Below are 26430 nucleotides of genomic sequence, written 5' to 3' on the forward strand. Positions count from 1 at the left end.
TTGAAGAGCCCTCGTAAAGCCAGAAGCACGGATAACCCCTCGACGCACCCAAAAGCAGTGTTCGCTTCCATCCCTTACAAAGACTACGTTCTGTAGCCTCTGCTTCTCCCTCTACGTTTGTCTTACGGCTCAGTGGCAAGGTGGCTGTAGAGACACATTAGGAGGGTACGCGGAAAAGGGAAACAACGGGGAGGCCCAGGCACGTGGGTGCAGGGAGGGGTGGGGAACACCACTTCCATTTTTGTCTTTTCCTTTAAAAAAAAAAAAAAAAAAAGGCAGGGGTGTGATTGGTCGGAAGGGCAGAGAACCAACCCCAGAACAGTATGTGAGCTCCAGAGGCGGGCGGTGGGAGTCGTCCCCCGAGAGGTGAGAGGGGAAGGTCAGGGCAGTGCCTGCAGCATCAAGTTCCTCAGGAGTTTCTGCCGGCCCAGCTCGTAGTCCTCCTCATCCACGTTAACCAGCAGCTTGATGGCTTCGTGGCCCACAGCCTGCTTGAGGGAGTCTGTGATAAAGACGCCTTTAAGCGCCTCTAGCAGCGAGCCATTGATGTAGTCGCGCCAGAATGCGTCGAGGTAGGTGAGCTCAGAGAACTTGATGTCACAGATGATGGAGCCCAGGTCCCGAGACTTGAGGATGGTGTTGGCCTGGTTAAAGCGCTCAAACTGGCGCTCAAGTGGGTCCTGCTTGTTAGAGAAGACGTTGCCTTGCAGAGCGGTCTCATGCTGGCAGTACTCAGCCCGCACCCGCAGTCTGATGTCTGCGGGGAAGAGAAGACACGCACCAGTGGTTGCAAGGGGGGCGGAGGGGTGGAAACGAACAGCTGAGCAGTGAAGTTGGGCGCATTGCCTGCCAGCCTTTCTGCCTCTCCCCCAGGACTAGTTCTTTTCTATGTACCCCTGAAATCGTTGCCTGAACGCAAGAGTTTCCCTTAAATGGGCCAAGGCCAGGTCAGATTATCGCCACTGCTCACAAGCAGCACCTTAACTTCTAGATCTTTTCCTAACTAACAGGCACACAAGTTCATTTTAGTACTCGATCATGCTTGGTTCGTCCTACAACAAGGATGTTGTAACAGCATCCCTTTGATTAGTATTAACTAGAAAGAGCTGAAAAGTACTCTGCCACAAAGACAGAGGAATTCTCTCCCCAGAGACTAACGCATTCAATCCCACCACATCATTCAACCATTCAACACGAGCCCTGCACTGCCCGGTATCTCAGCAGTTCTTTCTGTCTCCCCCTCAGGGCCACTCCACCTCTGGAACCCTTCAACTTCCTCACCACATGTCTGCTTTTCCTTGGGGTCTGGTGTTACTGACTTCCGGCGTTTTCGTTGGCTCCCAAGTGTGGCTCTCCCTCGAGCTGGCCGCTTGCTACACATCTGAGGGCCCGAAGCGGGGCAGCACACCACAGGATAGTGGGGAGGCACTGATCAGAGAGTAAAAGGGGAAAAAACATCATAGGGTAAAAGCAGAAATGCAAACACTTCCCTTGGAATGAGAAAGGACTCCTTTAGAGTTAGCACCAAAAACTGTATCAATAAAGTGACCTGAAAAGAGGACAAAAGGTGGGGACAATCACAGGACCCAGGTGAAGCATTAACACCTCACCTGATTTTCATAGGGGGCTAGATACTGGGGGGCTGGGGGGCAGTGAGAGAGACACAGTATCCTTTCATTCAGGCTGGCAAAGCTGGGACAATGAACGGGTTTCCCTCAACAAGGAGGAAAGAAAGAACGCGCACATCTGTGTGTGTCAGGTGGGTGCCCACGATGTCAAACGTGGTGGTTTTTTTTGTTTCTTTTTTTTTAGATTTATCTATTTATTTGAGAAAAAGAGTGTGTGTGTGAAGGGAGGAGGGGCAGAGGAAGAGGGAGGAAAAGAGAGAAAATCTCCAGCAGACTCCCCGCAGAGCAAGGAGCCCAACACGGGGCACGATCCCACAACCCCAAGATCATGACCTGAGCCGAAATCAAGAGTCAGATGCTCAACTGACTGAGCCACCAGGCACCACACACCCCCACCCCTGCCTTTTTTAAAAGATTTATTTACTTATTAGAGAGAGAGAAAGAGAGAAGGGAGGGAGAGAGAAAGCACATGCAAGAGCACGTGGGGGCGGGGGGCAGAGGGAGAGAAAATCCCAAGCAGACTCTGTGCTGAGCATGGAACCCAACACAGGGCTTGATCCCAGGACCCTAAGATCACAACCTGAGGTGAAACTAAGAGTCGGATGCTCAACCAACTGTGCCATCCAGGCACACCCCCCTTTCTTAAAAGTAAGCTCTGTACCCAACATGGGGCTCGAACTCACAACCCTGAGATCAAGAGTCAGATGCTCGACTGACTGAGCCAGCCAGGTGCCCCTGGTTTCTTCTTTCTTGAATACAAAAATTAGGAGGAGTTAATATTTTCTTACCTGTTTTGGGGGGTTGTGGAGGCCTCGGTTCTGGATCGCTGAGGGCTCTGGGGGTCACATAGCGAATTGACGTCTCCTCCAGATACTTGTCTACAAGATCAGGGCACACTATAGGAGGGGAGGGAGTCATTCAGGAAAAGATCCTCCCGTCCCTCCTAATCCCCCTCCAGTGGGCCTCCTAACTTGCCCTAGGCACCCCCAGGGTCAGCACCTCCTCCCACCTGGACTCCTCTGCTGCTCACCCCCGGCCTCCCACGACTCTGCCCAGGCCCCTGTGTCCCCAGCCCCCAGTGCGCCCTCACCAGCCCGCCGCCTCTTGAGGGTGACGTAGGGCAGCAGGTCATGACGGGTGATGATGCGCAACAGCTGCAGCACCTGGCGGAAGTTACTCTCGTCACAGCGGCCCTGGCGCTCCAGCGCCAGTAGGAAGTCACGTCCATTTCGGATGAGGCCACGCTCGTGGTCGTCAATGACATCGACAAAGAGGAAAGAAAGCACGCGCACATCCCTGTGTGTCAGGTGGGCGCCCACGATGTCGAACATGCGGTGCAGGCTGTACAGCCCGTGCTCCTGCTCACCACGCTCCTCCGGCCACAGCTGGCTTGCCCGCCGCTTTAGGCCCGCCATGCTGGGGGCTCAGGTGCGCACTGCTGCCCAGAACCCCCGCTCAGCAGCTGCAGTCCCCACTACACTGCAGAGACAAGGAAAGAACCCGTGAGCTACTCGATGGCAAGAACTGGTCTCATTCGCTTGTCCATCCCCAGTGCCTAACACAGTGCCTGGCACAGAGGGGTGCGTACTAAGTCTTTATTTAAAAAGTATTCATTGAAAAATAAAGCCTAGAGCTCTCCACATCCAACAGATGTTGTCCTAAGTCCAGACCCTACTGGAGAAACACAGTCACTTCCCCTAAGTGAGAATGTTCTATGCAATTTCCGTGCTGCATATTCAGCAGGAGTTGCTATTAGATGTTACCCCAATTGATTGTTCTCCAGTCCCCAAAATACTGCTTTTGGTCCCTTGTGCTCTCCCTCCCACCCCACTGACTACCTCACCTCTTAAATGTGGGCAAAACTGAGAAGAAGTAGAGAATTCACTCTTAATATGGAAGCTGCAGCAGATGAACTTACGGACTGACAGTAGGGAACCTGAAAATCTTTAGGTTGAGAACTAGTTTCAATTCTCCCTGTGTCATTAACAAGCCGTGTAGCTGTAAGACCTTACGCGAGTCACTTCACTTCAAAGCCTCACTGCCCCCATCTACAAAACATGAATGAAACTACTCTTCAGACTTGTCAAGGATCCAATTAGAAAATACATGTGAAATTGCTGTGTCAACTAAAGAGATTCAAAGAGAGAAGCATCCTTAACCTCTGCAGCCCAGACCCATCCCCCCACATTCCTATCCTCATTTTTCCTACAATCGAACTAAGTTCAAAAGCATAACTACGCAAGTTAACAATAGTCACCAAAACTCACGGATTTAAATCAACAAACATTATTAAGCTCCTGCACTGAGCATCCTTCTAATTCTCCTACGCCAGGTGTACTCCCAGGATGGCCACATACCATGTGGATATACCCCCTTCTAACCTTCCCTCCTGGTTGTCATCTGCCCATCCCCTCAAAACGACCGACAGCAGCCTGACATTCATTCTATAATCTGGTGTTTGATTCACAAAGTTCCACCAGCAAGCTGGGTAATGTCAATGACCAGCCAGTAACCAAGCCTCAAGTCCAGAGGCTTCCATGTCCATTCTAGTCACACATGTGTGCTGCTCCTCCAGACAGTGCCATCCAGTGCTGCTCCACCCCTGACCACAGCTCCAATCACTGGAATCATTATAAATTCCATTGAAGCTACTTCTACATATGTCTTAAATCACCTCATCTTTCCACTGCCCCTGCCCTGGTTCAGGTCCTAATAATCTCTCACCTGGACTACGCTAACACCCTCTTCAAGGGCTCTCCTTACCAACAATCTTAACCTACCTAAATCCATTCCCCACACCCAGCTGAATTAGCTAGCTAAAATGCACAGCTGAGGGGCGCTTGGGTGGCAGAGCCGGTTAAGCATCCTACTCTTGGTTTCTGCTCAGGTCTTGACAGCAGAGTCCTGGGATAGAGCCCTGCATCGGGCTCCACACTCAGCACAGAGTCTGCTTGAGATTTCTCCCTCTACCCCTCCTGCTTGTGCTCACGCTCTCTAAAATAAGTAAACAAAATCTTGAGAAAAATAAATAAAATGCACAACTGACCACATCACTTTTCTGCTTAAGACCTATCTACAGCCTCCTCCTCACCTATAAGAACACTGGTAAACTCCTTATACAACACACCAAACCTCTGAGATCTGGCCCTGCCTACCTTTCAGACCTCATAAGCCACTTTTTATTCTCCTCCATTATCAATTTGGTTATAGCTCAAATACAGCATGCATTTCATTTCTCTGTCCCTTTCTTCAGCCTACTCCTTTTGCCTGAGTGCCCCTCTCCCTTCACTGCCCCATATATGCCCCATCACCACCCTTTTTCAGATGGCTAAACTCCTACTAATCTTTTAAAAGTCAGCTCAGATAAGATCTTCAAACTCATTCTCCACACCTCCATGCTGGGCTAAGTAGTACTCTTCTGTGCTCCTACGGAACATCGTGCATATTCTCTTTAAACCCCTTATCAAAGTGTACTAAAACTATCTGTGTATTATTATCCTAGTAGACCTTAAACAACTCATGTAGACAGACTAAGTCATATTCATCTTCATATCCCCAGTGCCTAGCAATGGATGGAGACTGGCACATAGTACTTGCAACCTATTGAACTAAACTTAGGACATCATCACAAGCAATATCAATTAAGAAACTCATACAAGTCTAAGAGAGGACTTCATTAGAAACAGATACGCACAACCTAGTTACACGCATACTCTCTAGCTAGCTGCAGCCTCCCCTACACTGTGCAGAACCTCCCATACCGCAGCACCCTACTCAGCAACAAGACAGGTTGTCCTGACAATTTATACGCCAAGAAACTGAGGCTAAGTTAAGAAAGAGAATAAACGATAAGCTGCTTCAGAAGAGTCAAGCTGATGGGCTCTCAGAAAACTGAAGAGCAAGTACAACCTGGTCCTCTCCCGCTCAATAATCCTAAGAAAGGAGAGACTCCTTCCCTTAAGAAAAGGGGAGGTCCACCCTGGAATCACTTAGCCCCGTATCATGGGTTCTGATATGTGGACAAGAAATATAGCTCATATCTGCTTATGAGAGCCCAGATGCCCCCACCCCACCCCCAACCCCGAGCATGGGAAACAGCTGGGAAAACAGTTACCCAACTATGGGCTGGTTTTCTCTGCCTCTTCCTCTCGTTTCACCTGTTGTAGTTACTGGGTACAAAATGGAGGGGTGGGGGGCGGAGGATGAAGGAAAGTAACTCCTTGCCCATAGCAGGCAACATGAGAAAACTGAGCCTTAGACTTCTTGTTCCCTATCCCACCTGTTCCTTTTGGCCAGCTGTTGATTATGAGGATCCCAGAAAAAGCAGATGGGCAGGTTTCACATTCAACCAATCCAAAGAGTAGGTTGCTAGAGAGCGCCCGAATTCAAAGTGTCCTGACTATGAGCCCCTAGAAATGAAGGAATATTGTCTCCACATACCTTCCCACTGGAAAATGAGGCCATAGGAAAGCACTATGGTCCTAATTATGTATCAATGGATGCAATTCTTTTTTTTTTTTTTTGTAGCTTAGTGTTTGATTTTTTTTATTTACATGGGTTCTTTTTTTTTTTTCTTTAAAGATTTCTATTAAGTAATCTCTACACTCAATGTGGGGCTCGAACTCACAACCCCGAGATCTAGAGTCGTGTGTTCTACCAGCTGAGCCAGCCAGGTGCCCCTCAATGGATGCAATTCTATAATAGGTCTCAGTCCTCTGAGAGTTAACTCTCTAGATATGAGAGAAAAAACAGCCACCTTTAAGTCCTAGATCCCAGGCTGGATCATTCAAAGGGCCAGGAATTATCATAGCTTCTAGGTCAATGGTTCTCAACCAGGGAGGATTCTGCCCCCCAGGGGACATGTGGCAATGTCGGGAGACATTTTAGACTATTATGACTGGAGGGGGCAAGGGACCGCGCTACTGGCCTGCAGTGAATAGAGGCCATGGATGCTTCTAAACATCTTATAATACACAGGACAGCCCCCACAACAAAGAATTATCCAGCCCAAAATGTCAATAATGAGGGATGGCTGGTTAAGCGTCTGCCTTTGGCTTGGGTCATGATCCCAGGGTTTGGGATCCCTGTGTCCTGTCGGGCTCCCTGCTCAGTGGGGAGTCTGCTTCTCCTTCTCCCCTCTCTCATGTTTACACACGCACACATGCGCATGCGCTCTCAGATAAATAAATAAAATCTTTAAAAAAGGGGCGCCTGGGTGGCTCAGTCGTTAAGCGTCTACCTTCAGCTTGGGTCATGATCTCAAGATCCTGGGATTGAGCCCCACATCGGGCTCCCGCCCCACGTCAGGCTCCCTGCTCCGCAGGAGGCCTGCTTCTCCCTCTCCCACTCCCCCTGCTTGTGTTCCCTCTCTCGCTGTGTCTCACTGTGTGCTCTGTCAAATAAATAAATAAAATCTTAAAAAAAAAATAATGCTGAAGCTGAGAAACCCTATTGTAGATGGACCATGATGAATGGTCAAAAGAAGAGAGACAGCATGTCACTTTCCACCCTAGATCTAGAGAAGGATGCCATTGGGTCCTTCTGACCCAAACCCATCAAACAATATTCCAGAAGAAAAGAAAAGCCAGTCAGACATAGACTTATTTAACTCCTAAGTTCCACGAGCACTAAGGAGTTCCATCCCACTCCAACCCTGGCTTCTCTTATCACCTGCTGTTGCCATTCAGGTGAGCAACAAGTGGTGGGGCTATACTCTCCTCTGCCCCATCCCAGGAGGTCGAATGTGACCTAGTTCAATCTGGACCTCTGTGAAGATAAGAGAAATGCCATCCTCTGCAAGACAAACAAAAAGGATCCTACACTTAACTCTCACAGCCATCTTTAAAGTCCTGAAACTAGACCAGTTGCAGACCCTTCCCTGTTCGACTGCTGATCAGACATTCTGCTTACTCAATGAAGCAAAATGTAGAAGTCTAAGTTTCCCAAGGCCATGTCCTTGAAAGAAATGTCAGGAGGCTGACATGCAGGCTAATAGGCAGCCCCCCCCCCACCACCCCTTACTTATCATCTAGGATGGTGAGTTCACTCACTTAGCAATCCAGATGGGGTTCCAAGAATCTAACTTCAGCATTAAAAGAACATGGCCAACTTCCTCTTAAACCAAAATATACTCAGCTTTCTGTGGCAGTGAAGCTTGGGAACACAGCTTAAAATATACAGAGATCCTAGATGAAAGATAATCAGTAGTAAGAAGAACGTACCCCCTGTAAACAATAGATTAAAAAGAACTCCTAAGTCCTGAAATATTGCCAGATATCAGGAGACAAACAAAACACTCCAAAGAGTCCTGCTCCCACTGGCTGGTTTGGGTCCGTTGGGAACCTAACATGAGTCCCCCCGTTAGAGTTTCCCAATTTTTTTTTAAGCCCCAAGAATAATTCTTTATTCCCAGGAATTGCTGCTGCATTTCCTGTAGTTTTTTGTTTGTTTTCTTTAGGGAGGTCCAAACCAGCCAAATGCCAACAGATGGTCTGTATGTATCTACAGAACTGCCTATCAAGTTTCTACTTCCAAGCAAAGTCTAGTCTCATCCCAACCAGAAATGACATCTGTATTTTTTGAGGTACTTGACTCTCTCAGAAGTCCGTAGAGCAAAGTCATGTGTAAGAAATACAAAAAGAGGGGTGCCTGGGTGGCTCAGTCAGTTAAGCGTCTGCCGTCGGCTCAAGTCATGATCTCTCCAGAGTCCTGGAATCGAGCCCCACAGTGGGCTCCCTGCTCATAGGGAACCTGCTTCTCCTTTTCCTCCCTGCTCGTGCTTTTTCTCTCTGCCTCTCTCTAATACATAAATAAAATCTTAAAAAAAAAAAAAAGAAATACAAAAAGAATGATCTCTTGAAATGAAGATGAAAGTCTAGTTTCATCTCAACAGGGATGGCATGTATATTTTCACAGAACCAGAAGTATTTGACTCTCTCTGAAGCCCTTAGGGAGGAAAGTCATGTGGAAGAAGTAAAAAAGAGTGATGTTTTGAAACTTGGAATGAAAACGACATGGAAAAGCTTCAAGATGACTGAGAGAAAGTAAAGAGCTTTCTTGCTGGTGGGACAAGGAAAATGTAACCAAGCATCTGAAAGTCAGAATTACATAGTATGTTTTCAAAGGAAGATTCCAGGAACCCTGAACAACTAGAAGGAAGAGTAAGCTAGAGGAAAAGCCTTCCCATGGAAGGTGCCTCAGCAACCCCCCAAGGGTAACATTAGTAGATGTCCGTTAGAGTATAATGTTCCATATGTTAAACAATGTTTCTCTCGGAGCTGACCAAGAAGACTACATAATAACAAACCAAAGCTGGGGGCTTGCCCCCAAACACCTAATTTCTGCTCTCTTTTCCTTCCTACCAATCTCCAGTTACCCAGAAAGACAGTGACTGCAACAGATCTTATTCACTCAGCTGTGTAGGTGAAAACTCATTTTCCCTGGCATCTAACCCATTACTGGGCCAACCCCAACACATTTCTCATGCCATTCCCATCCATTCCCTTCCATTGTTCAAAAACAATAAAAAGTTCCAGACTTACCTTTGCAAGAAACTTAATTTCCCAGGTCTCTTCCTAGCACAAGGTTGGAAGCCAGCAGCAAAACAAAAACAAATGGGGGGGGGGGGAGGGGGAAAGAGTCAATTTTCAAGCTTTATTTTGAAACATCAAAGGCCCAAAGAATTAGTCTCAGTTACAAAAATACACAAACACACCTAAAGCCATTTCGATTAAAGTGATCCACTCTGAGCGAAATGAGAGAACTCACCCCCAACCAAGTCCCCAGGCTTCCCTCTCTACTAACCAATTCACAAAACAATACCAAATCAAGAATTTCCAGACTCAATGGCTCATGGCAACTTGTGGGAAATTCAACAACTTGTGGGAAAACCAATTATGCTCTGATACCTTCTCACCTGACTCCTCAATTCCTTGAGACCCACCTATTTTGTTACAATATTAACCTTGATTTTCAACTTTAGGGAGAACTGGGGGTGGGGAAATGGTTACAGCCAAAGAAGGCACTTTCTATCAGTTCGCTTATCAGACCAGAACTATCCTCCAAATTTTGTCTTCTGCCCTTTCCCTTAGCACACAGTGAGAACAAAATATCCACTGGGGCCGCATTCACTCAGACATCTACATTTCACCAGGGAACGTTTTCTATATGTGAATACTGACCCCTCCCTCTTAGCACATAAACAGCAAAAGAAAGGTCTGGAAACTAAAGCACTCATTTAATTATCCAGGTTGCCCAGATGCCATCCTGTTTTCTGTTCCCTTTCTCGGATTTCCACAGCCTCCTCCTTGGCATATAGGGGTCCAACTCAGCACGGCTGTTTCCCCAGTCTTAAACTGCTAATTGCTAGAAACTAGAAAAGTCCTTTCCTCCTTCTACAGTTTGGCGGCGGTGACACTGGCTTCCCCATTTCCCCTTCTTTCAGTAACCAGGAAAAACAAGGGAGCAGTAAGTCAGGGAGCCTTTGGAAAGCAAATCCAGTTGAACCTTCATCCAACCCCAATTCTCTGAACCATTCCCTTCTGCCCTCCCCACCCTATTAAAAGCTAAAGGCCTGGCAATTAGAATTGGTTGCAACTGATGCTGCTTAACTCTGCTCGCTCTCTTCCTTTCCACGGGGGGGGGGGGGAGGGGGGCAGAGGGGGTTGGGGGTGAGGGAAACCCCCAACCTCTATCACCCGTGCAGCTCCACTGTCCTATCTACCAGCCCATTCCCCTTCCTCCCAAACTTTCCGCCTAGTCTCTCACTTTCCCCATTACCTCGTCACACCGCCACGCTCTCCATTCCCCCAAAACCTCCGTGCTCTCCTTTTCCACCCAAATCCTCCCCTAGGCCCTTCCCCCTCCCACCTCCAATTTAACACTTTCAAAGCCTCCCCCAAAACGTCTGAAGTCCCCTCCTCATCCTTTCCCACCTCCTCGCAACACCGCTCTCAAGAGTCCAGTCCCTCCCACCACATGCCACCAGCCCCTTCCCCTTCGCACCCTCCGCCGCTCCCTCCCGAGCCCACCGCCCTCCATCCGGCGGGATCGCAGCCCCACTCCCACCTCGGCCGCGCCAACACCCCCGGCCCGGCCCGGCCCTTGTTTACGCCCCTCCCCGCGCCCACTCCCCCGCCTCGCCCCTGCCCTCTCCCACAGTTGCCACCTCCCCCGCACGCCCCCTCGGCCGCTCCCCTCCCCCACCTCGCAGCGTCCCGTCACCTCCCTCTCTCGAGGTTCTCGGGCTGGACGTCGCCTCCGCCTCCCCCTCCACTTTCCTTCCCCAAGCCCTCCGCGGCCCCGCCCGGCCCCGCCCCGTCCCGCTCGCCTCCCCCTCCCCACTCCGCCGCCCCGCCGCCTCACTCTCGGCTCAGGCTCGGCGTCGCCATGTTGGATCCATCCGCGCCGCCCTCCCGGCCCGTCGCACGCCGCCGCATCCGGGCTCCAGCCGCCGCCGCCGCCGCCGCCGCCGCCGCCGCGGGCGTGGAGGGGGGGGCGGCCGCGTCCTGAGCAGCGCCTCCCGGAACCTGGCCGGTCAGCAGTGGCTTCGAGACCATAGTGAGGCTTGAGCCGGGGTGGCCATGCTGGGTGAGGGCAGCCTGGCAGCGGCATTAACCGGGGCGTGGATAGCTTCACTCTGGGAGCGGAGACTAGCGCCTGGTAGCCATCTTGCTTTGGGGCGAGCGGGCGCCGCAGGTTCTGCCTGACGGCGGCTTCAGGGCCCTAGCGAGGAGGGAGGGAGGGTTGCTTTCTCGAGTGTGAGGACATTGGGGGCGCCAGAGCTGGCTGGTGTCGACTTCAGGACCATCGAAAGACTGGGACTGGCAGCCATGACTCATAAGGGCGGAAGGGTGCAAGGGTCGGACTGGCCCGCGAACTTCGGGAAAGGGTCGCGATCGCGTTTGACCTTTGCCCTGGACTTCCGGTAAATCCGGACGTTCCGTGAACCTCAGTCCGGAGCTGAAAGCGCTGCCCAGATGCCCCTCGGATTTCATTCTTTGAGCGTTTGCCTTTTAAGCACCCGCTTCCTGGAGGAAGTGTCGCCTGAGCCGAATCCTGGACTGGTGGGAAATGGGGCTGGGGGGCCGGGTACGTTCTGCAGCTGTCAGCAGCCTGTTGGTTAAAGGAGAGGTAATAAATGAGGCCCGTGAGAATGGGAGGGACCGATTACGCAAGGCCTTGTAACTTAGTTGATTTTACCCGAAGGGCAACGGATAGGCTTTGAAGAGCTTGGCTGAGAAGTGAACAGTTGTATTTGCGTTTTTAAAAGATCGCTGGTTGCAATGGGGAGATTGGATAGGAGGGAACGAAGTTAGAGGCCAGAACAATTGGGGAGCTCTTCTCCAGGCAGGAGACGGCGGTGGTCTGACCTAGAGGAGGGAGACTGAGGATGGGAAAGAACATCGGCAATGGGGATGGGGCAGAGATTATTTCCCAGTGTTCTGAGTTGGGTAACTGGGGGAAAGTGATGCCATTTTCTCTTTGGTTTGGGGGAGAGAATGAGTTTGGTGCCTGTGGATGGGTATCCATCCATTAGACAGTTGAACATTAGATCATGTGGGTTGGAAACCCTAAAGTTTGAGGTGTGTGCGCGAGCGAGCGTGTGCGTATAGTTGGGTGTTGAAGCCATGGAATTGGATTCGGCCTAGAGAGGAGTATCTGCATCTGGAGAATGAGATGAGGGAAGAAAACAGAAAAAGGGACATTGAGAAGGAGCAGACAGAAGGGAAAGAAGTAATCCAGGAGTGAAGTACCAGGGAAACTGGTCAAGGTGTTAAAGGTAACAGATTAGCTAAGGTATGTACTACACTGTGTCCATTGGGTATTGCAAGAGGAGGTCCTTTGGTAGTTTTAGAGAAAGTTGTTGCAGAGATACGGTGGGATAGAAACCAGAGTGAGGTAAACTGAGTGACTGGAGACGGACAATGTATAAAGAGTTTTCTTGTGGTGTTGACTGTAAAAAAGAGGCTAGAGGTAGGGTGTAGCATGAGGCGGGATTCCAAAGAAAGGGAAGGACTTTTAGATGCCTGTGGGACAACCAGACCTACCGTACCAATGGCAATTGAATACACAGATCTAAATGTAGAAAAATTAAGTGGAAGTTATTAAATGAAAAAACATGAGTAGAAGAATACATATGGCACATTTACACAGGCATTTAAAAATTAACCATGGGGGCGCCTGGGTGGCTCAGTCGGTTAAGTGTCTGCCTTATGTTCAGGTCGTGATCCCAGCGTTCTGGGATCAAATCCCGTGCTCGCTCACTCGCTCTATTTCTCGTGCCCTCTTAAATAAATAAATAAATAAATAAGATTTTTTTAAAAAGTAACCATGAAGAGTGGGTCTGAGAAGGATGAAATTTCTACTTTTTATTTTAGATCCATCTTTACTGTGTGGATTTGTTCTACTATGTACATATATTACTTTTATAGAAAACTACTTTTTTAAAACTCCAGTGATGTATAGGCCAGAAATTCTGAATCACGAACATTTCAGTGGCAGTTGAAGCCATAGATTTGGGCAAACTCCAGAGAACAGCAGAGGGCTAGGAAGAGTGCTCTGGGGGAATTCCAACATTTGTAGTACACAAAGAAGAGCCCTTGGAGAATCTTTGAAAAGGAACAGGCAATGAGAAAGAATAAAAATTAGGTGATGATTCTTACAGAATCTGAGGGAAGAGAGTATTTTTTTTCTTTTTTTTTAACTAATTTATTTATTTATAAATTTATTTGAGAGGGAGCATGAGCAGGAGGAGGGACAGAGGGAGAGGAAGAAGCAGACTCCCTGCTGAGCACAGAGTCTGATGTGGGGCTCGATCCCAGGTGAGCCGAAGGCAGAAGCTTAACTGACTGAGCCACTCAGGTGCCCCTTTTTCTTTTCTTTTTTTTTAAGATATTATTTATTTGAGAGAGGAATAGGGAGAAGCAGACTCCCCGCTGAGCAGGGAGCCCAATGCCAGCTTTGAGGCTCGATCCCAGGACCCTGGGATCATGACCTGAGCCAAAGGCAGATGCTTAACCTACTGAGCCACCCAGGCGCCCAGGAAGAGAGTGTTTCAGAGTTGTCCCCAGAAAGGCAGCTAACAGGAAAGGTGATTTTAGCTCCAGACCTAATTTTCCTGGAAGCTTGGTACAAAGGTCAAATCCAGATCATGAACCTTCCCCCGGATAATATGTGGAATTTGATCCCTGTGCTGTTCCATCCTTAACGCATCATGGTCGCCAGTCCCCGTCTTTCAAGGGGCCTTGAGGCCCACTCTGGAGCCACCAGTGCTGCCTCCCCCGGACCCTACTATGGCCCTGAAGCTGCTATCAAGGAAAACCTGGGGGCGACTGGGTGCCTCAGTCAGTTGAGCTTCTGCCTTCGGCTCAGGTCATCATCTCAGGTCCTGGGATCGAGTCCTGCATCGGGCTCCCTGCTCAGCGGGGAGTCTGCTTCTCCCTCTCCCTCTCTCCCCGCTTGTGCTCGCTCTCTCTCTCTCCCCCCCAAATAAATAAATAAAATCTTAAAAAAAAAAGAAAGAAAAACCTGTGTGGGGGTGCCTGGCTGGCCCAATGGGTAGAGCATGCAGCTCTTGATCTCAAGATTGTGAGTTCAAGCCCCACACTGGGTATAAAGATTACTTGAAAAAATAAAATAATAAATTGGAGGTGGATTATCTCGAAAGAAAGGAAGAAAAAAAGAAAGAAGAAAGAAAGAAGGGGGGAAAAACCTGTGTTGCAAGAAATGGTGAAGTTAAGGAATTGAAAGTAGGAGTATGGGTTGGAGTTGAGAAGGCCAAGCAGTAACTAGGGGAAAAAAATATAAATAAAAATAAACTCATTAAAAAAGAGAAGAAATAACTAGGAGTCACATGGATTTTCCTAAAACCACCCAGAATGAGGGGAAGAGCTGGCTGAGAGGTTAATGAACAAGGTGCTGATGTCAACAAGCACGAGGGCTAAAGGGCCATAGAGCCAGCGGCATTGGCTTCAAGGAGGAACGAGTTTTTGCAAGAAAAGGAAAGCCCAGTCGTCTGAAGATGAACAGCCTCTGCTTTGGAAGGTTGCTTCCGTTAGACAAAGTCAAAATTTCTACCCCACTCATTTTCCCCCTGAGCCCACGGGGGGGACTCTGTTCCTTTGTACGCAATCTCCTGCATAAGCCTCATTTTCTTCACAGAATGCTCCCTCGCTTTTCCTAGAGGAAGACTCATCAGGGCAGAGGTAGCTGTGATGTTCCTCTACATCAGCTCCTGTCCCTTCCTCGGAGCCTCAGCAGAGAAATCGTCCCTCTGACTTTCCAACACTGGCCCCTTCAGCTTGACCCCAATTCCCCTCCTCTTCTGCTTCTCAACACTATTCCCGCAGCTGCCTCTTCCTTCAGTGGAGTCTTTACCCTGACATCCCTCAGCTACCTTTCACGTATTCCCATTTCCACTGTGTCCTCCCCTGTAGTTCTTAACTCACTAATGCTCAGTGATTAGAAAAGCATTTTTTCTGAACTTAGAAAAATCTATCACTTCTGCTTATTGGTCCCATTTTTCCCCCTCCGGGTCAACATAGCACAGTTGCATATCAGCGCTCCAGATAGCTACCATGTCCCCACTAATTTTTTTTTTTTTTTTTTCAAATCAATGATCTGTCTAAAAATCTCCCTAATCTGTTCCCTTTTTTTCGTTCCCCTGCTCTGACTTTCACCAATAGGACTTTGGGCAAGTTCCTTAATTTCTCTGAGCTTTTCTCATCTGTAAAGGGCAAAGATAACATCCACCCCATAGGTCATTGTTTTAATGATTATATTAAATTAGCAGATGAGGTGTTAGCATACGGCCTAGCCCATTGTAAGTGCTCTAAAAGTGTTACCTAATATTTATGTATTACGCTTTTCACCAGGTTTCAGAAATTTCCAAGGTTCTTTATCAGTGCTCTCTGCTGCCCCCATGGGGATAACTTTTTCTGAGTCACTGGATATCCTACAGGCCCTGCCTCAAAGCAGCCCTGTTACACCAACCTCACCAGCTAATTAAGAGAATCATTTCCTTGGTTGGTTGTTCAAATAAAAATGCTTCTGTATTCCAGCCCATTCACTATCTTTTTAAAAGAATGTGTCAGCAAACCTATGTGTTTCTGAAATCAAGACATACTGTCTGACATTTTCCTAGTTTCGTTAATTTAGTAACACTGGCAGGCACACCTGGGTGGCATCAGTTGGTTAAGCATCTGCCTTTGGCTTGGGTCATGATCTTGGGATGCTGGGATCGAGCCCCACATTGGGTTCCTGCTCAGCAGGGAGCTTGCTTCTCCCTCTCCCTCCCACTCTTGCTCTGGCTCGTGCTCTCAAATAAATAAAATACATTTTTAAAGATTTTTTTATTCATTTGAGATAGAGCGAGAGAAAGCACAAGCAGGACGGAGGGAGAGGGAGGGAGGGGGAGAAGCACCCCGAGATCATGACCCGAGCTGAAGGCAGACGCTTAACTGATTGATGCCACCCAGGCACCCCAATAAATAAAATTTTTTAAAAAAGAAAGAGATTTGGCGCACCTGGGTGGCTCAGTCAGTTAAGCATCCAACTCTTGGTTTTGGCTTAGGTCATGATCTCATGGGTTGTGGGACTGAGTCCCACAGCTGGCAGGCTTCCTGCTCAGTGGGGAGTTGGCTTGAAAGATTATCTCCCTCTGCCTTTCCTCCCACTTGTGTTCTCTCTCTCTCAAAGTAAATAAATAAATTGTATTTAAACAATCTAGTAACACTGGCAACGAAAGTCATTCAGTCATTTACTTAATAAGTGTATGATAACCATCTACTAATGTCAGGTGCTGTGATAGGCATATAGGAGAGGATACACAGTGGTGAACAAAACAGACATGTCTTCACAGAGCTCACTAAGGAAAGAAGAATATTGTAAATTGAGATAGGTGCTATGAGGGAAAAGAACGGAATGCTATGACAGAAAAATAAATGATCAGGGAAAGTCTCGTTGAGGAGGTGACATGGAAACAGACCAGAAGGCCAAGACGGAGCCAGCCATCTTGCAGAGAATGGGGAGGAGTATCCTAGGCTGAGGACACCTGCAAAAGGTCTAAAGGCAAGAAAGACCCGGCACCCTGGAAGCCTGGATCACTGTAGGCATCTGGGGATCACAGCCTTCTTTTTCATTGTTTGTAAATCACTCTTTAGTAACTCCTCTATAATTTTACTAAGAATAATCTGTTTTTTAGTTTCCAGAATTCACCATCTAGAATTTCCCTCTTTGAAAATGTGGACATTTGGGGCGCCTGGGTGGCTCAGTCGTTAAATGTCTGTCTTTGGCTCAGGTCATGATCCAGGGTCCTGGGATCGAGCCCCACATCGGGCTCCCTGCTCCGTGGGAAGTCTGCTTCTCCCTCTCCCGCTACCCCTCCCCCTGCTTGTGTTCCCTCTCTCGCTGTGTCTCTCTTTGTCAAATAAATAAATAAAATCTTCTAAAAAAAGAAAAAGAAATGTGGACATTTGTGGTATTGTGAGTTCTTTAGATTATATAAAGGGGACACAATTTCACTTACATAATACTTCTGATTTCTAGAATACCATGTGTCCAGGGCCTGAACTCATTTAAAATGCTAAGAATCCTGTTACTATTTTAGTTTATCATTAATGAAGTTATAACTAATAAAAAGAATTTTCCTCCTCATATTTCATCATTTCTTCATGTTCCAAGCTATAGCTATTTATATACAGTTTTATATAGCTAAAATAATGTAATTAGCTTTATTGCAGATGATGTCTTATTTACCTAGACAACTTATGAGAATCCACTTTTTTTTTTTTAAAGATTTTATTTATTTATTTGACAGAAACCCACAGCGAGAGAGAGAACACAAGCAGGGGGAGTGGGAGAGGGAGAAGCAGGCTTCCCGCGGAGCGGGGAGCCCGATGTGGGGCTCGGTCCCAGGACCCTGGGATCATGACCTGAGCCGAAGGCAGACGCTTAACGACTGAGCCACCAAGGCGCCCTCCACTTTAAAATTACTACAAATAATAGTAGAATTTAGTTAAGTGGGAAAAAAGTAACATGCAGAAATAAATATCCTTTATATATATAAACAGTAAGTTAAAGATGTAATTAAAGAAAAGACTCCATAGCAACAAAATAGATAAAATGCCTAGGAATAACCTTAACAAGAATGTGCAGGATCTGTCTGAATTTTAAAATGCTACCCACATAAAAGAAAACTTGAAAAATGGAAAGTAACATCATGTTCTTGGATAGAGAGAATGAATATATAATGATGTCACTTTCCCAAAGTTGTCTATAAATTTAATATGATCTGTAGAAAAATATTGGCAGGATTTTTTTAAAGCAATTTTTAAAGATTTTATTTATTTGAGAGAGAGAGCACAAGCTGGGGGGGCAGGGGCAGAGGGAGAGAGACAAGTAGGCTCCCCGCTGAACAGGGAGCCCCATGTGGGGCTTGATCCCAGGACCCTGAGACCATGGCCTAAGCCAAAGGCAGATGCTTAACCAACTGAGTCACGAAGGCACCCCTTGGCAGAATTTTTAAAAAATAAAACAAGCTTATTTTAAGTTCACATGGAGAAATAAAGAAGAATTGAAAAGAAAATCCTGGGAAAGAAAAGGAACGAATAGAAGCTAGCCCAACCAGATAGAAAAAATGTATTACGAAGCTACAATAATTAAAACAAGGGGATAACACCCTATGGACAACTTGATGGAACAGAATAGAAGTGAAAAGACCTAAATACATACAGAAATTTTGTATTGATAAAGGTGTCACCTTAGATCAGTGGAAAGAATTTGTGTTATTTAATATGTGGTGTTAGGACAACTGAATCAACATCTAGGGGGAAAATGTTGGATCTCTACGTCATACTCTTCACCAAAATTAATTCCATATACATTAATAGCCAATCACAATTAATGTAAAATACTAGAAACTAAAACATAAGGGCACAAAAATGTTGAAAGTAAAACAATGGCAAGAGATCCACCATGCAAACAGAAACCAAAAGAAAATTATGTAATAACAGATAAAGTAGATTTCAAGGCAAAAAGAGTACTAGAAATAAAGGGCATTTCATATCAATAAATTCAACTTACCAGAAAGCTGTAAATTTGTATGCATTTAATAATAATCTCAAATTATGTAGAGGAACAGAGCTACAAGGAAAAAAATAGACAAATTTACAGTCATTATAGGAGATTTAACATACCTCACTGTAAAGAGCGTCCCTTAACTGATAGAGAATATTTCTTTAAAAAGTGGGGGAGGGGTGCCTGGGTGGCTCAGTCATTAAGCCTCTGCCTTCAGCTCAGGTCATGATCCCAGAGCCCTGGGATGGAGCCCCTCATTGGGCTCCCTGCTCCCCGGGAAGCTTGCTCCTCCCTCTCCCACTCCCCCTGCTTGTGTTCCCTCTCTTGCTGTGTCTCTCTCTCTCAAATTAATAAATTTTTTAAAAATCTTAAAAAAAAAGATTGATTTTAGAATCAATAGACCAAAAAAAAATCAGTAAGGATATAAAAAATTTAAATAATAAGAGCAGCAAATTGAATTCAGCAAGCATATATAGTTCACTATACCCAACAACTGCAAATTACAAATTATTTTCTTTGTCATTTGTTTGTTTCAAGTTTTTATTCAAATTCCAGTTAGTAAACATATAGTGTAATATTGGTTTCAGGAGTAGAATTTAGTGATTCATCACTTAACATATAACATGCAGTGCTCATCACAACAGCCTTCCTTAATACCCATCACCCACTTAGCCCATCCCCCACCCTACAAATTATTTTCAAGCACACTTGGGACATTTTAAAAACTGACATATTGTGCTACAGAGCAAATTTCAACAAGTTTCGAAGGATTGAAAATATACACTGTTTCTTGTTCTCATACAGTTAAGCTAGAAATCAGTAACAAGGTAACTAGAAAGTCTATTTAGAAATTATGAAATACACTTCTAAATAACCCCCCAAATTACAACTGAAGTCAGAGAATAATTTGAACTGAATGATAATAAAAATACTATATGCCAAAACTTACGGGATGGGACTAAAGCTATGTTTTAACAAGAAAATATATAGTCTTAAGTGCACTTATTAGGAAAAAAGAAAAGCTGAAAATGCATTATCTCAAGAACCGAGAAGAGTAAATTAAACCCAAAGAGAGTAGAAGAAAGAAAGTGTGCACACAGAGATGTCTGGAAGGATATACACTCAAAATGATAGCAGTTTTTAATCTCTTGGGGTAAGATTTTTATTTTTATTTTTTAAAGATTTTATCCATTTATTTGATAGAGAGATAGCACAAGTAGGCAGAGAGGCAGGCAGAGGGAGAGGGAGAAGCAGGCTCCCCGCTGAGCAGGGAGCCTGACGTGGGACTCGATCCCGGACCCCGGGATCATGACCTGAGCCGAAGGCAGCCGCTTAACCGACTGAGCCACCCAGGCGCCCAAGATTTTTAATTAATTTCATTTTTCTATATCATTTAAGTAAGGTACAATAAACAAAGCCATTTTCATTTTAGGAAAAAAAGTAGTAGAGGAAAACATGGGATAATCTTTTTGTTGTTGTTGTTATTGTTGATGTAGTCTGTACACCCAACATGGGGCTTGAACTCACGATCCTGAGATCAAGGGCTGCTCACTCTAAACACTGAGCCAGCCAAGTGCCCTGAGGGTAACTTTTATAAGATAATCTAGACTGTTGTAGTGACATACCAGAAGCTGTAAGTAAAAAGACTGATTAACTCAACCTCATATGTGAAAAATGTATACATGGTTAAAGATATTGTGAAAGGGCACCTGGGTGGCTCAGTCGGTTAAGTGTAGAACTCTTGGGTTCAGCTCGGGTCATGATCTCAGGGTCCTGGGAGCCCGTGTCTGTCTGGCTCTCTGCTCAGCGGGGAGTCTGCTTCTCCCTCTCCCTCTGTGCTTGTGTGCTCTCTCTCTCTCAAATAAACAAACAAACAAACAAATAAATAAAATCTTTTAAAAATACTGTGAAGAAAAGCAAAGACTGATAATAACTGGGAAGGTTATAACTAATCACAAATGTCTAATTGCTTTGATACAACAATGACAACAAACCCTCACACAAATCACTAAGAAAAAATGAATAGTAATTTAAAAGAGGCAAAGGATATAAGAATTTATAGAAAAGGAGAAAGGAAATACAAATGAATGCTAAACTTCTCAGAAGACATTTAGCTGGGGGGCCTCGCTGGCTCAGTTGGTAGAACATGTGACCCTTGATCTCAAGATCCTGAGTTCAAGCCCCATGTTGGGCACAGAGCTTACTTATTAAAAAAAAAAAAAAAGATTAAAAGATTAAAAAAACCACAACTATCTTGAGATTCCACTTCTTCCATCAAGGAATTGGCAAAAACAACTCTGTTGTTAATAATGACTTGTTTTGGAGGAAACCTTGATATTTCATTTATTGCCAATGGTAATACAAATTGGTTTAATCTTTATGGAGGGCAATTTGGCAATATTTAACAAAATTTAAAATGCACACATCTTTTGAGGCAACAGTTCCATATCTGCGTATTTATTGCAATGTACAAAATGGTGGGTGGACAAACCTATTAACTGCAGAACTGTTTGTAATAACAAAAACCTGAACACAATCTAAATATCTATTCACTAGGGTCTGGTTGAATAAGTTATGGTAGATCCCTACAATGGGGTATATCTACTACAGAAGAAGAGGGGGAAAGAGAGAAGGAAAAGAAAAACGAGATAGTGTTATAAGCATTAATGTGGAACAACCTCCAAGATATATTATTTAGTGTGGGGCACCTGGGTGGCTCAGTCGTTAAGCGTCTGCCTTCGGCTCGGGTCGTGATCCTGGGGTCTTGGGATCGAGCCCACATCGGGCTCCCTGCTCAGCGGGAAGCCTGCTTCTCCCTTTCCCACTCCCCCTGCTTGCGTTCCCTCTCTCGCTGTGTCTCTCTCTGTCAAATAAATAAAATCTTAAAAAAAAAATTAAATTAAATTAAATTAAATTTTAAAAAGATACATTATTCAGTGAGAAAAGGAAAGTGCAGAAATGTGTATAGTGTGCTCCCATTTGTGTAAAAAGTTTAAAATATATATATGTGTGTAGATATTAGTGCATAGAATATATCTGGAAGGACATACAAAAAACTAGCTGGAGGAGAGGGGCCCCTGGAGAAGGGAACTAAACAGCTAAGGAATGGGGTAAGAGGGAGACTTAACATTTAACTCTATATCCTTTTGTACCTTTTGAATTTTGAGCAGGTACGTGGATTAGCTATTCAAAAGCAAATATTTTAGGGGTGCCTGGGTAGTGGCCGACTCTTGGTTTTGGCTGGGGTCATGGTCTGGGAGTCCTGAGATGGAATCCCACATCAGGATCCACGCTCAGTGTGGAGTCTGCTTATGACTCTCTCTCTCCCTTTCTCTCTGTCCCTCCCCCCCAAAACCAGCACTCTCTCTCAAATAAACAAATACATCTTTTTAAAAAAGCGGGGGGTGTGCCTGGGTGGCTCAGTTGGTTAAGCATCTGACTTTGGCTCAGGTCATGACCTCAGGGTCCTGGAATTGAGCCCCCCTACTCCCGCCCTTGAGGTCCCTGCTCTGCAGGGAGTCTACTTTTCCCTCTCCCTCTGCCCCTCCCTCCATTCATGCATATATGTGTGTGTGTGTGTGTGTGCGCACACGCACCCGCTCTCTCTCTCTCAAATAAATAAATAGAATCTTTTAAAAACATTTTAGGGGCACCTGGGTGGCTTAGTCATTGGGCGTCTGCCTTTGGCTCAGGTCATGATCTCAGGGTCTTGGGATTGAGCCCCACATTGGGCTCTCTGCCCAGGAGAGAGTCTGCTTCTCCCTCTGCCTGCCGCTCCACCTGCTTGTGCTCTCTCTGTCAAATAAGTAAATAAAATCTTAAAAAAAAATTTTAAATAAAAATAAGGCAAATATTTTAAAACCACATGTATGTAAAATTTTATGTTCTGATGTTATATTTATTTCACAAGTATTTTCATATAGCATATGGCATAGAATTGATATAGTATTAATGGTTTTTAGGAGCATTTTCCCCCTTCTGTTATAAATAATGATCTGGATATTTGCTATTAATGTGATATTTTCTCATGCCTTCCTGCCTTTCTTGTGCTGTCTGCCTAGAATGCCATACTTCCCCTGCTCTCCTTGTACTCATCTTGAGAGTTCTGGTTCGAATGCCATCAGCTTTACCCTATTCTCTCAGGCACTGTTACTCAGACAGTACTTTGTATACTTCCAGAACAGAGATTTTTTATTTTATGATTGTCTGCATATTAGTTTCTCCTCCCCAAAGACTATGTCTTTTCATCTTTGTTAACCAAATCCTCTGGCACCCCAACCCTTGCCCAGATCTTACTAGCTAGTAGGTAGAAGTGAAGTCACATGAACAGTTAAACTCAAAGTCCATAGTTCCAAAGTTCCTGTGAGTCCCCATTTCAGCCAATTTCAGGGAAGAGGTTGGTTGTCTCATATACGTGCCTGCAGTTCTACAATGCTTGGCTCAGAACCACCAGATTCTCTTTGTTTCCAGGAGCCCAGGTTTATTACTGAGAGCTGTCCGCTCTTTTGGAGTCATCAATAACCCCTTGCCACCACCTCCAATTCCTTATATCCCAGTTGTTAATATTATTTTGGCCTGGAAATGGTAGAAGGACATATCTGTTGGTTAAAGATGTGATCTCTAGAGCTAGACTATGCAGGATTTAATTCCAGTTCTAAAAAAGCCCTATATTACATAGTTAATTAGGGCTTTTTTCATTGAGCCTGAGTGTGCCTCAGTTTCTTCAAATGTAAATGAGGATAATGAGAATACTTTCCTTAAGGTTGTTGCCAGATTTAAATGCTTAAATGCTTAGGACATTTGCAAAATGCTTAGGACAGTGCCTAGCATATAGTAAGCACTGTATGAATGTTAGTTATTATCATTCTTTTTACCCAGTGCTTCTAAGTGCAGACCCAATTTCCCGCAGCAAAACAGAGACCAAGTTATAATTTACAATGATTCTTTGTGGAAGAATCCAGAATAATTAAAGTCAGTAACAGAGAAATATTTCCAAAAGGGACTGTCCATCTACACTGATTCTCTTTAGGGTGGCTCCCTCTCTGTAATAGAGCCAGCATGTCCCTCACCATTCTTTTTTGTTTGTTTGTTTGTTTTTTTAAGATTTATTTATTTATTTATTTGAGAGAGCGAGAAAGAGAGGGAGTGTACATGAGACGGGGGAGGGTCAGAGGGAGAAGTAGACTCCCCGCGGAGCAGGGAGCCCGATGCGGGACTCAATCCCAGCACTCCAGGATCATGATCTGAGCCGAAGGCAGTCTCTTAACCAACTGAGCCACCCAGGCACCCTCCCTCACCATTCTGAGGTATCTTCCTGCATATTGAAGTCTGGACCAACCCCTTAAAGACCAGAATGGGGAAAGATTTCAATTTCTTCCCTAATCCAAGATTTACTTCTCCTTTTGTCCCAAGAGCTACCTTTTCCTATGATGACTGACAGTGGGACTTCCAACTACTTTCAAGGGTTCTCCCATATACCCAACTGTACTATCCCATTAAAATAATGATCTGACATCAGTGCATTTCCTAGAATTGAGTTATCCAATCAATCCTGTTTAATTCCTTTTTGTAGCTGTTTTAGGATAATTTCCACGAGGGCAAGGACTCTGCCTGCCTTGTGCATTACTGTGTTCCCAGTGCCTGGATGTAGTAGGGATTCCATAAACATTTGCTCATGAAGGAGTTCCTTTGAAAAAAGAAGTTCAGGGGTGCCTGGGTGGCTCAGTCAGTTAAGCATCTGCCTTCGGTTTGGGTCATGATCCCTGGGATTGAGCCCTGCATCAGGCTCCCTGCTCAGAGGCAAGCCTGTTTCTCCCTCTCCCATTCCCCCTGTTTGTGTTCCCTCTCTAGCTGTGTCTCTCTCTGTCAAATAAATGAATAGAATCTTAAAAAAAAAAAAAAAAAAGTCGCATGCTCTACCAACTGAGCCAGCCAGGTACCCCAGATTTTTATTTTAAAAATATTGATTGAGCCCTTACTTTGTGCTAGGCCTTACAGTATTACATTTTAGAAATACAGCAGTGAACAAGATAGACACATGGTCTCTGCCTTGAGCTTCTTGTCTTTCAAGACAATTAAACAATTAACAAAGTGTGATGTATCATTAACATAGGGAAGTATGCTAAGGACTAGAGGTCTTCTGCCTGCATTTGAGTAAGGGCAGCTCTGCATTGACCATTTTTTTTTTTAAGATTTTATTTATTTATTCATGAGAGATAGAGAGAGAGAGAGAGAGAGGCAGAGGCAGAGGGAGAAGCAGGCTCCCCGCGGAGCAGGGAGCCTGATGTGGGACTCGATCCCAGGACCCTGGGATCATGACCTGAGCTGAAGGCAGACGCTTAACCGACTGAGCCACCCAGGCGTCCCTGCATTGACCATTTTTGTATTTTGAGATTCCAAGTCAAGATTTTCTTTGTAAATTTTCTCCACTACTACAGAAAGCTTGAAAATTCTTGCCATATATTTAATCTGAGTTTCATTCTGAAAGCCTATTATGTGAGTGAGTGAATGAAGAGACACTGCATATATAGTTATAACCCTGTAAGCATTACTATCCTCTTTTTATACATGAGAAAATAGTTACTCTCCAAAATCTTTTCCCCCCAACTGTATTGAGGAGTAATTGACAAATATAATTGTATATATTTAAAGTGATGATTCAATATGCATGTATGTGTATATATCATAAACATATATGCATGATGATTATAAATACATATACATTGTGGAATGATTACCAAGATGAAGATAATTAACACATGCTTCATATAGTTGACTCACATTGTTAATTCTTTTTTTGTGTGTGTGAATGCTTAAGATCTACTCTCAGCAACTTTCAAATATACAATACCATATTACTAACTATAGTTACCATGTTCTACATTAGGTCCTCAGAATTTATTCTTTTTATTAGAAACTCTGCACCCTTTGACCTGTATTTCTCCATTGTTCCCTCACCCCATCTACAGTCTTGTGACAATTAAATAGAAAGCCTCATTCCAAATCTCTGTACTCTGTACTACCCCACAGTGCCCACACCCAAAAGTGAAGAAATTTTTATTTCCCCTAGAAGAGCAGTCTCTAGTGAGATATTACAAAGCTTTGCCTTAGCTTTCTCCAATATGTAATTTTTTAAAAAATAGATTTTATTTATTTATTTACTTGAGAAAGAGTACAGGACGGGGAGGGAGAGAGACAAAGAGGGACAAGCGGACTTGGTGCGAAGCATGCACTTGATCCCACCACCAGGAGACCAAGACCTGAGCAGAAACCCAGAGTTGGACCCCCAACCGAGGTCCCCAGGCACCCCCCAATATGTAATGTTTTAAAGAAAGTAATATAGCATTCTAATAAAAGACAAAAACTACATTATCATTCTAATGAACACAAAGCATTTAGAAAAAATCCAACATCCATTCATGATAAAAACCCTCAACACCAAGATAGAAAGGAACTTTCTTAACCTTATGAAGAGCATGTACAAAGAGCTTACAGCTACTATCATACTTAACGAAAAAAGATGATGCTTTCCCCCCTAAAACCAGAATAAGACAGGGATCTGTGCTCTCAAAACTTTTATTCAACATTGTACTGGAAGTTACAGCCATTAGAAATTAAGATATAGCATGCTTATAATTAAGACACAGCTTTGTAGATGGACTATAGAAATTGATGATTAATAGAATATGATCCAAAATTACTGCCACAGGCTGAAAGATTAACGGAG

General features: G+C 45.0%; 3 protein-coding genes across 8 annotated transcripts in view; 2 read left to right on the top strand and 1 right to left on the bottom strand.

Annotated features, from left to right (window-relative positions):
• DEDD (death effector domain containing) lies at window positions 1-11133 on the bottom strand. 5 transcript variants are annotated; one of them, XM_064593800.1, is made up of 7 exons: window positions 10992-11133; window positions 9170-9202; window positions 7679-7813; window positions 2719-3107; window positions 2417-2524; window positions 1282-1428; window positions 1-757 (listed from the first exon to the last, which is right to left on the bottom strand). In XM_064593800.1, exons 4-7 carry the CDS (start codon window positions 3041-3043, stop codon window positions 381-383), a joined length of 957 nt encoding a protein of 318 aa, XP_064449870.1. In that variant the 5' UTR covers window positions 3044-3107; window positions 7679-7813; window positions 9170-9202; window positions 10992-11133; the 3' UTR covers window positions 1-380. The 5 variants fall into 5 exon arrangements, with proteins under 5 accessions (XP_064449870.1, XP_064449871.1, XP_064449872.1 ...); XM_064593801.1 differs by lacking the exon at window positions 7679-7813 and having other exon boundaries at window positions 2719-3102; XM_064593802.1 differs by lacking the exon at window positions 7679-7813 and having other exon boundaries at window positions 2417-2506.
• Window positions 11028-26430, top strand: part of USP21 (ubiquitin specific peptidase 21) — a 27124-nt gene continuing 11721 nt past the window's right edge. The window contains exon 1 of one of the 2 annotated variants that reach the window (XM_064593794.1): window positions 11028-11162. The gene's annotated coding sequence lies outside the window, so the exon portion shown is untranslated. Of the gene's footprint in view, window positions 11187-26430 lie in introns of both variants that reach the window. The other variant, XM_064593793.1, reaches the window with a different exon arrangement.
• UFC1 (ubiquitin-fold modifier conjugating enzyme 1) overlaps window positions 11551-26430 on the top strand; it is a 19736-nt gene continuing 4856 nt past the window's right edge. Inside the window, exon 1 of the mRNA XM_064593803.1 lies at window positions 11551-11759. Within this exon, the coding sequence (XP_064449873.1) occupies window positions 11700-11759 (60 nt within the window). The 5' untranslated portion in view covers window positions 11551-11699. The remainder of the gene's footprint in view (window positions 11760-26430) is intronic.

Source organism: Mirounga angustirostris, unplaced genomic scaffold (genome assembly GCF_029215605.1).
Source record: "Mirounga angustirostris isolate CCGP_5_RB_7025 unplaced genomic scaffold, mMirAng1.0.hap1 SCAF_6, whole genome shotgun sequence".
NCBI lineage: Eukaryota > Metazoa > Chordata > Mammalia > Carnivora > Phocidae > Mirounga > Mirounga angustirostris.